General features: G+C 31.6%; 1 protein-coding gene and 1 long non-coding RNA gene across 3 annotated transcripts in view; both read left to right on the top strand.

The window, feature by feature from the left end:
- The first annotated feature begins 2768 nt into the window (after nucleotides 1-2768).
- LOC120182935 lies at nucleotides 2769-4336 on the top strand. 2 transcript variants are annotated; one of them, XM_039187752.1, is made up of 4 exons: nucleotides 2769-2886; nucleotides 3449-3647; nucleotides 3742-3805; nucleotides 3939-4336. In XM_039187752.1, exons 2-4 carry the CDS (start codon nucleotides 3487-3489, stop codon nucleotides 4218-4220), a joined length of 507 nt encoding a protein of 168 aa, XP_039043683.1. In that variant the 5' UTR covers nucleotides 2769-2886; nucleotides 3449-3486; the 3' UTR covers nucleotides 4221-4336. The 2 variants fall into 2 exon arrangements, with proteins under 2 accessions (XP_039043683.1, XP_039043684.1); XM_039187753.1 differs by having other exon boundaries at nucleotides 2777-2886; nucleotides 3452-3647.
- Nucleotides 4337-7282: 2946 nt separating this feature from the next.
- The window catches only part of LOC120182990, a 28161-nt gene continuing 21499 nt past the window's right edge, over nucleotides 7283-13944 (top strand). The window contains exon 1 of the long non-coding RNA XR_005521897.1: nucleotides 7283-7396. This is a non-coding gene — a long non-coding RNA (uncharacterized LOC120182990). The remainder of the gene's footprint in view (nucleotides 7397-13944) is intronic.

Raw genomic sequence — 13944 nt, 5'->3', positions numbered from 1 at the left:
GACTAAATGTTGGGGGACTGTATTGCAAGTTTTAAAAGCTGAGGGACCTAAATAAAAATTTTAAAAAAGTTCAATGACCATTACTATACTTTACCCTTAGAAAAATCATGCAAAACTAACAAAGAAGAAAAAGCTATACATGCGCAAGATAGACATGATACCGTGCACAAAAAAGCCACCCAAAAATCTATATTAGTTTATTTTGTGTAATTTTTTTATGGTATATATGACGAGTTCACTCTTTAATTGTTATTGTTGAATTTATAATGAAAACCAAAAATACCATTTCTTTGTTTGATTTTTACATTAGTATTCCATTGATTTTGTAAAACAACTTTTCAATTTTTTATAGGTAAACTATATCAGTGACCATTCCACTATAGTCCCTTTTTATTTTGACTATCATTTTTGAACTTTTTTAAATCGGATCATCTAACTATTTAAATTCATTTAATCAGGTCATTTGTCGTTAACAATTAACGAAAGTGCTGATGTAGCAGTTAGTAAAATTAATATAATTGCATATTTGATCACTCCTACTTATATATTCTATCAGTTTGGTCATAATTTTAATAAATTAAAATAAAATTAATCTTCCAACTGGATGATGCCATGTGTCACCATTTAATTTGATGATTAAATTAAATTATTTATTTATTTTAATTTAATATATTTATTTTCTACCAATTAGAGGGTGACATAGTGGAAAGAAAATTGAAGCACAAAGAGGGGGGATGTAAATTGAGACTAGATTACTTAGCTGAGAAGAAGGAAGACTAAGCACTAGGCCAAACTAATTGTTTGGTTCAAAGTAGATTACATAAATATTATTTCTTAGGCCAAGAAAATTAAAGCTAATTGTTTGGAATCAGACCAAAACTAACATTGCAAAAAATATTTTTATCTTAAATTCTTATATTAAATTTAATTCACATCTTTAAATTAAAAAATATATATTTTATTTTTAAATTCATATATTTAAAATAAATTTTTATTTTTTAATGTGAAGATAAAATATATTTTAAATATACAAATTTAAGATAATATATATATAATGGTAAGCTGTGTATTAAATTTAATATATGAATTTAAGATAAAAATAAAATTTATTTTTCAATATTAACATGGGTTCGGTTCTAAACAATTAGCTTTGGCTTTTTTGGAGTATACTTAAACCAAACAATTAGCTTGGCTGAGTGGTTGGTCTTCCTTCTTCTCACCCAAGTGACCTGAGTTAGATTTTCATGCCCCTTTCTTTGGCTTTAATTTTAAAATGGTTTTAAATAGTTAACGATTGAATGCATGATTGAATGATAAATGACATGATTGAATGCATTTAAATAGTTAGGTGACCCGATTGATAAAAATTTTAAAATGGTGTTCAAAATGAAAGGGGCTATAATTGGGTGGTCAATGATATAGTTTACCCATTTTATTATACCATTACATAAAAAAGATGAAATAATTTATTTTATTTTCGTTATATATTAATGTAAGAAACTTTGGAGAGAATGATGATGTTGTCATGCATTTTTCTTGAAACATACGATGTTCTCATTCAAAAATTTCAGATCCGGTTCATGTGACTTATCGACCTGTCGATTCGGTTAAAAGATATATAGTATTTATTTTGAAAATATATCATTTTTCGGGTCAGGTATTCGACCCGTTAATTTTTCGGGTTTCCAAGTCACAAAATCTTACTTAATCGGATATCCGCTGATCCGATACCGTTTTATTATATATATATTTTTTATTTTTTATTAAATTTTTATTTATAATTCTCAAATTATTTCACTCTAACATTCAAAAATTCCAATTTCTTAAATTTTATCACCATAACATTCTAAATTCTTAATTTCTTAAATTATTTCACATTAACATTATAAATTATTTTTTAAATTATTTATTTTAACTTTGAAACATTTGAAATTTAATTATATTTTTTATTTTAACTTTTAATAAATTTTCTTTCGTTATGTAATTTGAATTTTTAAATTTTATGTGCGAATGATATATTATAAACCTTTAACTTTTAGAAATTTTATATATATAATTTTAAAAATTAATATAATTTAAAAAAAATTATAAACCAAATACCCGTGACCTAAAAATACAAGTACCCGGATGTAATGGGCTAATACGCGGGCCGAGATTTTAGTACCCAAAAATTATGGGTACCTAGTATTTCGGATACCCAAAAATACTGGTACCCGATTTTGAACACCCCTAGTTTTCATATTTTATTTGTATTGTTAAAAAATTATTATATTATTATTTTTTTAAATTAATTTAATATATAATAAGTTTATAAGTGGTGATGATGATTATAAAGAGCTGAATAACATGATCAAATAGTAAAACAATAATTTAAACAAAAAAAAAAACTTATTTTTCTTTACATATTCATGAATAGTAAAAGTAAAAAAAATATTGTCCAAGAAAAAAACACCAAATTGATGGGGTATTGATTTGACACTAATGTGTAAGGAATTAAAATAAAAAACAAAAAGTTATTTAAATTTAAAATTGAGTAATTAAGATGTAAATTTAGTCCTAAGTGATCAAATTATAAATTTATATAAAAAATATTTAAATTCATTACACATTTAACGATAAAGTGACTTAATTGTTATAATCGATAAATATAATGATCTAATTATAACTGTTTAAAATAAGATGGTTCATTTATATATTTACTCATAAAATCATGACATGTAGGTAATTTATCCATTTTAAATAATTTAAAATAAAGAAACGGTGTCGTGTTACAATGGTACAATCCCGCTCTATATAAGTTCCTCCACCTTCAGCGGCTATCTTTCCCCACGTCGTGGCACCCACCCTGTCTCTGCTTTTTCTTCTTCCGAGGGATTACTCCTTCAGGTAATCTAATCTGAAGAAAAAAAATCAAATATTCATCTTTAATGGACAACTAATTTTATGAATTCCTCTAAAATTTTCAATTTTGTTCATGATAGATCTGTCTTTTTGTTTTCTATCTTCTCTCTCTCTTTTTTCTCAATTTCTATTTCGTTCCATTAGAAAAGCAAATCTGTTTTGTTGTTAAGAGTTCAAACTGTTTCCATAACAGATCTGTTAAGTTTTTAGCTGTAATAGTTGAATCTACCAACTCGATGCTTTTTTCTTAATTCATTTTCTCGTAATTGACCCCTAGAGTTTCGTTTGTTCTTTGAACTCTCTCTTTAATCGTATAAATCCGTGGATTTTGTTACAATCCACTTCGCGAACCTGTGTTTTTTGAAGGTCTGGATCTAGATCTGCGGTTTTCTTCGCTTCTACTTTTTCTTTGTTGTAGTTGTTGTTATTGGATGCTGTTATAATTAACGAAATCAAAACTAAAGCTTTGGGTTTCGCTGTTTTAATTTTCTAATCCTGCTTGTGTTTGTTAGATCTGGATGTTGACTTTTTGTTTTGTTTATTTCAGTAGGCGTTCTTTACGAAGCTGTTGGCTTTTGAGCGAAGATGAATCCCTGCAATCTTCAACGGAACTCTGCCGTTTCTGCTTACGAGGAGATGAGAGGGTTGATCTCAATCTCTGATGGCGGCCCTGTGGTTTGCCCTAAGCCGAGACGAAATAGGGTTCTTGCTAACAATCCCGTCAGGCCCTTGAGATTGCATATGAGGTATAATTTCTTTTAGTTTTACTCTCTCTATTTGGTTTATTGGTTTGATTTTTAGGGTTTATGATTCAATTGAGTTACGTTTTCTTGATTGCAGTCATCAAGCCGAGGTAAATGATTTAAAAGCTGGTGCAGAGCTTCTAGATATCATCCTCAAGAAGGTACTTTTGATTCTGAGAGATGAATTATTTATTTATTTATTTATTTATTTTTGTTTTGATTTTAAATATCTAGTCTGATATATTTATGTTTGAGCATGAGCAATATTCGTTTACAATCTTTGTTTTGCATCAGGATATGGAGACAGAGCAATCTGCACACGAGGTAGCATCATCACCCCCGTTTTTTTGTGGGTCGCCTCCAAGTAGGGCTGCGAACCCACTTGTGCACGATGTTCGATTTTGTGATGAAACACTTGCATCACTGCAAGTTCCATCTCCGTCTCCATCATCATCGGCACACAAAGTAGGGTGTGCTAGGATGAAGTTTGGCCTTAAACAGCCCACAGTTAGAGTAGAAGGATTCGATTGCCTTAACAGGGATCGCCAGAATTCCAGAATCCCTGCTATGGCTTAGACACTTAAATTAAAATCAAAAGTGTAAATACAAGGAAAGCTAGATGCCACCACCCTCCACCGATTCAGAAGCCGAAGCAAGATTAACGAGGGAGGATTTTTGGGTAATTTTGAGAAACAGTGAGAATGAAGAGACGAGTTTCTGTTTAGTAGTGTATATATATTTGAACATGATGTGTTTTTTGCTGCTATTGGATTAGTAATATCTACTGCTTTGGGATTTAGCAAAATCCTGTTTTTTGTTGTAATATAAAGATTTTGGGGTTTTTTTATTGTGGAGATCACCATGGAAAAACAAGGAGGAAAAAGTGTATAGATCCAGTAGGTGGTCTGGTCTGAATTTTGTTGCACTATTATCACTCTGTATATGTATTTTGGTAATTGTTCAATGTGAATGTTATTTATCCTTTTCGAGCTTTATCTGATCTGATGCATGCTTTTGGGGCAATATGAGCTGCCCCTGATGAATGGCGGCCATGTCGATTGTCTTTAATGTTAAAATGTTGTATTTGGACCATAACGCGTCTTTGAATATTCTTCTAATATTGTACTCCATTTATTATCATTTACATGAAAAAAAAAACACGAATAATAAATTATTAGGTCTACACTATCCTCTTGATTACTAATTAAATTTATAGACAACTAGACTTTAAATTATTATTTATTTCCTATTTTATTTTTGTTTATTATTCATTACTATAAACTAACATTGAATTTTGTACATTTCAATTAACTTCTATATGATATACACCTAAAGTTTATTATTCTTAAGAATATATTTTCATATTTACATTTCCATAATTGGTAATCTGTCATTCAATACATCAATTACACGGTGGGTGCTACACTCAGTCGTGTTTCATGTAGCATCATCCATGAATTCCATCTTAGTAATAATAGAGAGGAGGGAGGGGACGGGGAATGGGGTGGGTTTTTTTTTAATATAATAATTTTCTTTTAGATTTTTTTTTTGAAAATAAAATATTCGAAATTATCAAAATACGACACATATCATTTAACGTAATATTTTAATAATCGTTTGTAACGTTAGACACCTAAATGAGTCGAAAAAAAATTAAACACCCATTAAAAAATAGTGTAATTTAGACACTTATTTTTTAATTAAACTTTAATAAAATTATAAATTTAATATTTATACTATAATTTTCTTATCGATTTAACTCTTAGTTATTATTTTGATTATCATTGTACTCTATCGTCCTTTTTCATTGAATAAGATAATATGATCCATTCAAAAAACATCACACCTGAATAAGACTTTTTATTATCAAATTGATCCTTTATCTATTTGACTGTCTAATATATCACCTATTATCGTTCACAATTGAATAACGCAAATTGATTGACCAATAAATAACTAATATAGATAGACACATAATTGGAAAAATAAAGTTAAAACATGATACTGCAAATTGATTGAGGGTAAACTACACGTTTGGTAATTGAACTTAATCATCTCTTATTTCACTTATCGTACTTTTAATTTTTTCAATTTACTCATTAATTTTTTTATCACTCTAGCGTTAAATAATTAACAAAATTATTAAATGGTCATATTTTAATCAAAATGACATCGTTTTAGTCTAAAATTTAATTTTTTTCAGGAATTTAAAACTACATCATTTTGATAAGTTGTCATGCCATAGCACCGTTTAATTATTTAATGACGGAACGACAAAAAAAATTCAATCTATAAAGTTCAGTGAGTAAATTGAAAAAACTGTAAGTACATTGAGTGAAATAGGAGATAGGATAAAATTTAATTACTAAACGTATAATTTATCGAATTGATCGATCAATAGATAATTAATATAAACACATAATTTGGAAAAATAAAGTTAAAATATGATAATTTTTCATGTTATTTTTTAAAAAATAATCTAAAACGTGTAATATATTTAATGCGAAAAAGTCATTCTATTTTTGTTCCAATCATGTGCAACTGTTAATCATTTATTGATATAATAAAATTTCTTCAAGGATCACAACGTTAGATGTGATATAGTTCAATAGCTGAATCATTATTTAACCTTGATAATGTTTTTCCTTAATATTATTTTTCAAATTTTGAAGAAATTTCTAAAATCTTAAAAATATAAAAATTTTAAAATATCAAATTTATGTTACAAATTTATATATTTTTAAAAATTGTATTAAAATTTTTAAAAGAAATAAAATTCATAAAATCGTTTAAAAATATAATAAGCTTCATTAAAAATTTGAAAATTATCAAAAATTAAAAATAAACAAAGTTTTCTAAAGAGATTTTAGATTTTTGAAGAATATTTTATATTTTAATGATTTTATTGAATTTTAATAGTTAAAAAATGTAATTAAAAATCAATTGATTCAGTGAGATAAGACATTTAGTTTCTTAATTAAGATTAAATGTTCAAATTTTATTATATCTTTTACTTTAATATTTAAGAGTTATAATTTTAAAATTTTAATGTTTAGGATTTAAAACTAAAATTTATAAATAAGACATATTATAATATAAAAAATTATTTATAAAAGAAAAACTTTCAACTGTAATAATAACTTAAAATAAATTTTATCTAAATTATATTTAATCTAAATTATCTCAAATAAGAGTCAGTGCACGTTTCTAATTTTCTAACAAAAAAGTGACAGCACAAGTTCTGTACGATATCGTTTTGCCGTTTGGCTAATATTTGAAACCGTTCTTGTTTTGTTTTGTTTTTTTTTGGTAAATTACGCATTTCACAGTTTTGATATTTTAGTACTTAAACTTTTAAATTTTTAAAATTATATTTAATTTTAATTTTTGTTTCATTTTAGTATCCATTTAAAATTTAACTTCAAATTTTGATTTTTTTTTGAAAATTTAGGTACTAAAATAGATCAAAACTGATAGTTTAAGTACTAATAACGTTAAGTTTTTATTGGTGTGATACTAAAATAAAATAAAAACTAAACTTTAGGTATGCTTTTAAAAAAATTAAAAGTTTAAATACTAAAATGGACCAAAACTAATAGTAGGTACTAAATGCATAATTTACCCGTTTTGTTTTTTTTTTTTAATTTTCGGCCAACAGTTAAGTGAACCAACTTTCCACTGCGCCTTTTTTTCCAACTCAATACTTTGAAGTTTGAACAATTCTCTTTGCCTTTCTTCTCTCCATAAATTCTGTACGTCAACAATCTTTCTTCATTTTCTACGTTTAGAAGTTTATAATTTATTTTTTATTTTATTCCTTGTTTGAAATTTAATGATCGTGAAAAAAAAACATTTGCTTTGATGGGTATATATTCCTATGAAGCTATGAGTGATTGTTGAATGCATGGAAGATAGCCGGCATTTTTGAAACTTTGTTTTAAGTTCAGATTTGATGTTTCAAGAACCGTGTTGATCAAGTATTTTAACTTGTTTGACTGGTAGATTTGTGGGTCAGTTTTAATTTTGAATTTTCTCCATTTAATTTCGTTGAAACTCTACATTGGATGCAATTGTGGGAAAATGAACAGGTCAACTATTTCTCATATGATGAATTGAGTCGCAAAATCTTCTTCTTTTTGTGTGTGAATTGTTACACATGTCTCCATGAAGACACTGTTCTAATTGGCAGGTCTTTAACCATGGAGGCTAGTGGGGATGATATAAAAGCCTAAACTGTCCAGAAAGAGATACCCCATTTGTTATAATATGTGATTTTAGTTTTGAAGTTTTAGGTTAAAAATCTATTAATGACGAATGCTGCAATCAGAGTTAGGAAAAAAATTGAATCCTTCAAGACTTGTTTTTTTTCTTCTTCTCTTTAGTGCATTGGATGATCTATCTAATGGGATAACTTTCATCTAATATTATGTTTGATTCTCTTTTTCAATTTTGAGAGAAGAATAGAATCATTAATGGGGTTGATCATCATACATAATTGGATTGAGTTTTTTTACTTGTTTTCCCTATCCTATCCTCTTTATAATCTACTTTATTAAACATACTCGAAGTTTTTGCTGCATAATTTCCAGACTTGGATTATATTCCTTATCTCTTTAAATGAAATTACTCTATATGATTTGTTGAAATTGAAAGGGTGTACTATTCTAGGATTTATTCAGTTTTAAAATGTTCGTCTTCCTAGAACTGTTAAAAATCATTTTTTTCCTCTTGCATACGGCATGCTATGGTTGGTCCACCAATTATGAATTAAATTTCCATCTTAGGCCAAATTATTAAAGAATGATTGAGAGTAGCGTTATGATTGGCTATATTTCTCTATCTCTCTCTTTTACTTTACTCCGAGGAATCATGATAGTTAAGTAGTTAACATTCTATTTCTAGAAGTAGAGTTACGGTTACTTTTGTTTGTTTGTTCGGTTTTTCTTGGCATTTCATTGTAAGTTTGGTTCTTTAGTTGACATTTGACATCTTTGATACTTCCACCTTCCTAGTAACCAGTACACTCCTTCAAAAGTTGTGAGCTTAGGAGCTAGTCTCTCATATTCATTGGACAAATTTCTTATAATTTTTCTTTCCCCAATATAGTGGAAGACCACCTTTAGTCAGTTTGGGGCTTAAACTTGCCTTGCATCAATTTTACTTTCGCTTCACCACAATATTTTCTGTTGTTAATCTTGGATTCCAGGTCGTATACTTGCTGACATTTTAGCTGACATCTTATTCAAAAGCAATGCAACTTGCTTCTTGTCACCAGATGTTGTCATCTCTCCAGCTGTAGCCTTTGTGAGAAAGCAGCAAGATAAAAGATTTCCCTATATGTATACCATGATGATTATGATTGTAAACGTAAATAGAATCGGATGCAGAATTACATCCTTCAGGAACCAACGCCTTGTAGCTCCCCTTTCCTCTAAAATATCTCAGCATGGTGGTGAACGCTGCTTTGCATTTCATGGTGTCGTATTGCTTCATGACTTGGTTTTACTGGCTTTACTTCAAACTCCTTAAGTGCATTTGTTTTGAATTATTGGTGGTGGTTTTCACTTTTGAGAGCTAATGGAAAATTTGCCATAATTATGCACTAGATCTGTGTCTTTTTTAATAATAAAAAAAGAAAACAGTTATGGGAGGTTAATATCATTTCTAAGTATACATTTTCTCGTAAAGTGTTTTTTTTTTATTCGTCAACCATTTTCATTTCTTAATTTGTTTGATATGTTAGTAAATTTCAAGGTGTAGTAACTATTTACCTTGGCAACCTAAAATAATTATATTGCAATGTAAAATACATGAATACTTTCCTTGATTTCAAGTAATTGCTAGACTGCTCGAGAAACTCTCATTTTTGCACTAGTATCTGAAAAAGTTACAAATCCAGAGCATACATTTCGAGAGTTCTGTTGGATATCAAAATTACTATGTAACTTGTTAGTCTTTTCTTATCCTCTTTTTATGTTTTACGCAAAAAAGTATTTCTGTTGTCCTTCCATCAATGTTAATATGCAAGGAGTGTTGGGAAATAAACTGAGAACGAGTAATTTCACTATAACTAGATTAGTGAGAAAGCAAAATAAAAGCGGAAAAATAATACCCGAAATTGATAACGGAGTTCAGCTAATTTTGCTTACGTCTCCGGACTGCTGCATATATTTTACTAAGAGAGAAATTTATATGTGTTTACAAAACACTCACTACTCACAAGAAAACTCTCTAGTATTGGGAGAAAGAAAATGATTTTGGGATGATTTTGAAGCTAAATGAGCTAGGGTATTTATAATTGAAACTTAGGGACTAATATTTGAAAATACCCTAAAGTCTAATGACTAAAAATAATTAACCTTATTACAAAATTCAACAAAATTAGGCAACCTTATTTTTGTTGAATTATCTAGCCGCCCATGTTGATTTAGTTCAGCTGCCCCACTTGCAAATCTCTTTTTTTTTATTTGACTTTCAACAATCTCCCACTTGAAGACTGATTTTAATCTGTCTTCACACCTCGATCAGTGCAGCAGCATTTCTCGTCTTATTATTCTAGCATGCCAACTAAAACTGAACACAAATTCAGTTTGTCCGTAGTCACCGTCTTTGTCAATATGTCTGCTTTGAGCTCCGCTAATCTTTTCAAGTTTCAAAATCCCATCTTCCAGAAGAGACCGGATAAAATGATATCGCAATTGTATATGCTTCGTCCTGGAATGAAAAGACGAATTCTTCGCTAGATGGATAACACTTTGACTATCGCAATACAAGACATTGTTTTCTTGTTTCTTACCTAACTCTTCCAAGAAACTTTGGAGCCAAACCATCTCCTTGTTGGCTTCTGTAACAGCGACATATTCTGCTTCAGTTGTGGAGAGAGCAATTATCTTCTGTAGTTGAGAAACCCAACTCACTGCAGTACCTCCTAGAGTATAGACATACCCTGTAGTGCTCCTTCTGATGTCAACATTTCTAGCTAAGTCAGCATCTACATAGCCTGTCAGTATCGAATCTCCACATTTGAAACAAAGTGCTTTATTTGTAGTACCCTGCAGATATCTGAGGATCCATTTGACAGCTTCCTAGTGTACTTTGCCCGGATTATTCATGTACCTGCTAACAACTCTCACTGCTTGAGCAATATCTGGTTTGGTACAAACCATGGCATACATCAGACTTCCAATTGCTGAGGCATACGTCACCTTCACCATGTGTGCACGTTCTTCCTCCGTCGTTGGTGATTGTTCTTTAGAGAGTCTAAAAAGAACACCTAAAGGTGTACTTACTGGTTTAACATCTTGCATGTTGAACCTGGAGAGTACTTTGTTGATGTACTCATCCTGTGATAACATCAAAGTCCCCAACTTTGTGTCTCTCTTGATCCTCATCCCAAGAATCTGCTTTGCAGCGCCTAGATCCTTCATAGCAAACTGCTTCGACAATTTTTGCTTCAATTTTATAATCTCTTGCATGTCTGAGCCTACAACGAGCATGTCATCAACGTACAATAATAAAATAATGAAGCTGTTGTCGAACCTCTTGATGTAACAACAATGATCTGCTTGGCATCTGGTAAAACCACTGCTACTCATGAAGTTATTGAACTTCTTGTACCAATGTCTAGGAGCTTGTTTTAAACCATACAAGCTCTTCTTCAACCTACATACCATGTTTTTCTTGTCTGCCTCTATTAAGCCTTCTGGCTACCTCATATAGATTTCTTCCTCCAAATCACCATGAAGGAAATCTGTCTTTACATCTAACTGCTCAAGATGTAAATTCTCTACAACTACAATTTTCAACACCAGTCTGATTGTAGACAATTTTACGACTGGAGAGAAAATTTCATTGTAGTCAATACCTTCTTTTTACTGAAAGCCTTTGAAAACCAATCTTGCTTTGTAGCGTTTGCTCCCATCGTGCTCTTCTTTGATCCTGTAAATCTACTTGTTATGGAGCACTTTCTTGCCTGGTGGTAATTCAGCTAATTCCCACGTCTGATTTGACATAAGCGAGTCCATTTCATCTTTCATGGAAGACTCCCACTTGACTGAATCCTCCACCTGCATTGCTTCATCATAGCACTCTGGTTCACCATTGTCAGTCAGTAATAAATAGTGCAAAAAAGGCGAATAACGCTGGGCTGGTTTAGGAATTCTGGAGGAGCATCTTAGTTCTGGTGTGCCTGGTTCTTCTTAAACTGCTTCAGGACTGATCTGAACATCATTTCCAGAAATCTCCTCGAACTCAACAAATTCCTTTGTTTCAGCTTCGATATTTGAGCTACTTGATTCTATGGTTGACCTGTCTTTGTACATCACATTCTCATTGAAAATGACATCTTTGCTTCTGATGATCTTCCGATTTTCGTAGTCCCAAAATCAGTAACCATACTCATCACCACCATAACCAACAAAGACACATTTGTTGAACTTAGCATCAAGTTTACTTCTTTCAGTAGAGTCTATGTGTACATAAGAAATACAACCAAACTCTCTTAAGTGTGAAAGGTTTATTTCTTTCTTGCTCCAAACTTCCTCCGATATTCTACCATCCAAGGGAACTGAAGGCCCACGGTTGATTAGGTAAGCTACAGTGTTGATAGCTTCAGCCTATAGAAATTTGGGTAATCCGACATGTATCCTCATGCTTCTGGCATGTTCATTCAGAGTTCTGTTCATGCGCTCTGCTACGCCATTCTGCTACGGTGTCATGGGAACTGTTGTCTCTATCTTGATCCCATTGTTTGCGCAGAAATCTCTGAATCTACAATTTCTGTACTCTCATCCATTGTTAGACCTCAACCACTTGACTTTCAGACCAATCTCATTTTCCACCATGGCCTCCCATTTTCTGAAGGTATCAAAGACTTTTGATTTCTTCTTCAGAAAAATAAACCCACACCTTCCTTGTAGAATCATCGATGAAGGTGACATAATATAATGAGCTTGCAAGAGATGGAACTGGAGATGGTCCCTATACATCAGTATGAACCAACTCTAACTTTTCAGCCTTGGGTGTCTTACCAATCTTTGCTAAGCTGACTTTCTTTTGTTTGCCAAAGGTGCAATCCTCGCATAGTCCGATATCTATATTCTTTAGATCTGACAGCTTCCCTTTTTGACAAAAGTGTCTTCATCTATTTCTCGCTCATATGACCAAGCCTCTGGTGCCATAGGTTTGATTTTCCACCAGCATCTGCTGCAACAATGATATTCTCTAAGTTTAAGGTTACATAGAGAGTACCAGTCTTCTTACCACGAGCAATGACGAGTGCTCCTTTGGCAATTTTCCATTCACAGCCTAAAATAGTTGTGCTATATCCTTCTCCATCAAGCTGTCCAATAGAAATCAAATTTCTTTTGAGACCAAGAATATGTCTCACACCTTTCAGCGTCCAGGTGGTCTGGTTTGGCAACTTTAATCGAATGTCTCATTTTTCGACAATCTTCAAGGTTTCATCATCAGCTAGATGAACATTCCCAAAATCACCACTGACATAGTTCTCCAAGATTTCTTGGCATGGGGTGGAGTGGAAAGATGCCCCTGAATCCAAGATCCATGATTCAATCAGACTTTTGACGCTTAGAATCATGGCATCACCTATCTCCTCAGTCACATTGGCAGATTCCTGTGCGTCGGTATCTTTCTTCAGTGCTCGACAATCTCTTTTAAAGTGACCCTTCTTGCCACAATTATAACAGGTATAATCTTTCTTTCACGTTCTTGATTTTTCCCTTTTGGATTTGGATATGCCACGATTTGAATTTCTTTATGAAGTTCTCCCTCTAGACTCCGTGTGCAAGGCTGAGGAGGTTGATGCTTCATCGGATTCTCTCCGTCGAATTTCTTCGCTCAGTACCAGATCCCGAACATTGTCGAATTTTAATTTGTTGTTTCCCGACGAGCTGCTGACTGCTATAACAGTAGCATTCCAACTGTCTGGTAGAGATGATAAGAGAATTAAAGCTCGAACTTCATCATCGAATTCAATTTCCACTGAACTCAACTGGGTTGTGATTGTGTTGAGTTCATTTAGGTGTTGAGCCACTGATGCCCCTTCCGTCATCCGCAAATTGAATAATCGCCTCATCAAATGAACTTTATTTGAGGCCGATGGCTTCTCATACATACTAGAGAGAGTCTCCATAAGACCCGCCATGGTCTTTTCCTTTGCTATGTTGAAAGCAACATTGCGGGATAACGTGAGTCGGATAACTCCGAGGGCTTGTCTGTCGAGAAGGGCTCAGTCTTCATTCTTCATGCCCCTTGGTTGTTTTCCTGAGAGAGGTTGATA

Source organism: Hibiscus syriacus, unplaced genomic scaffold (assembly GCF_006381635.1).
Source record: "Hibiscus syriacus cultivar Baekdansim isolate YM2019G1 unplaced genomic scaffold, ASM638163v2 tig00112738_pilon, whole genome shotgun sequence".
Classification (NCBI taxonomy): domain Eukaryota; kingdom Viridiplantae; phylum Streptophyta; class Magnoliopsida; order Malvales; family Malvaceae; genus Hibiscus; species Hibiscus syriacus.
The sequence above is the reverse complement of the archived record's forward strand: the minus strand, read 5'-3'. Positions and strand labels throughout refer to the sequence as shown.

What these genes read in the sequence shown, in the direction of transcription:
- LOC120182935 (XM_039187752.1), top strand. Translation starts at nt 3,487, where the DNA reads ATGAATCCCTGCAATCTTCAACGGAACTCTGCCGTTTCTGCTTACGAG. An exon ending in CCCTTGAGATTGCATATGAG is followed by an intron (nt 3,648 to 3,741) that starts GTATAATTTCTT and finishes TCTTGATTGCAG; the next exon opens with TCATCAAGCCGAGGTAAATG. An exon ending in TAGATATCATCCTCAAGAAG is followed by an intron (nt 3,806 to 3,938) that starts GTACTTTTGATT and finishes GTTTTGCATCAG; the next exon opens with GATATGGAGACAGAGCAATC.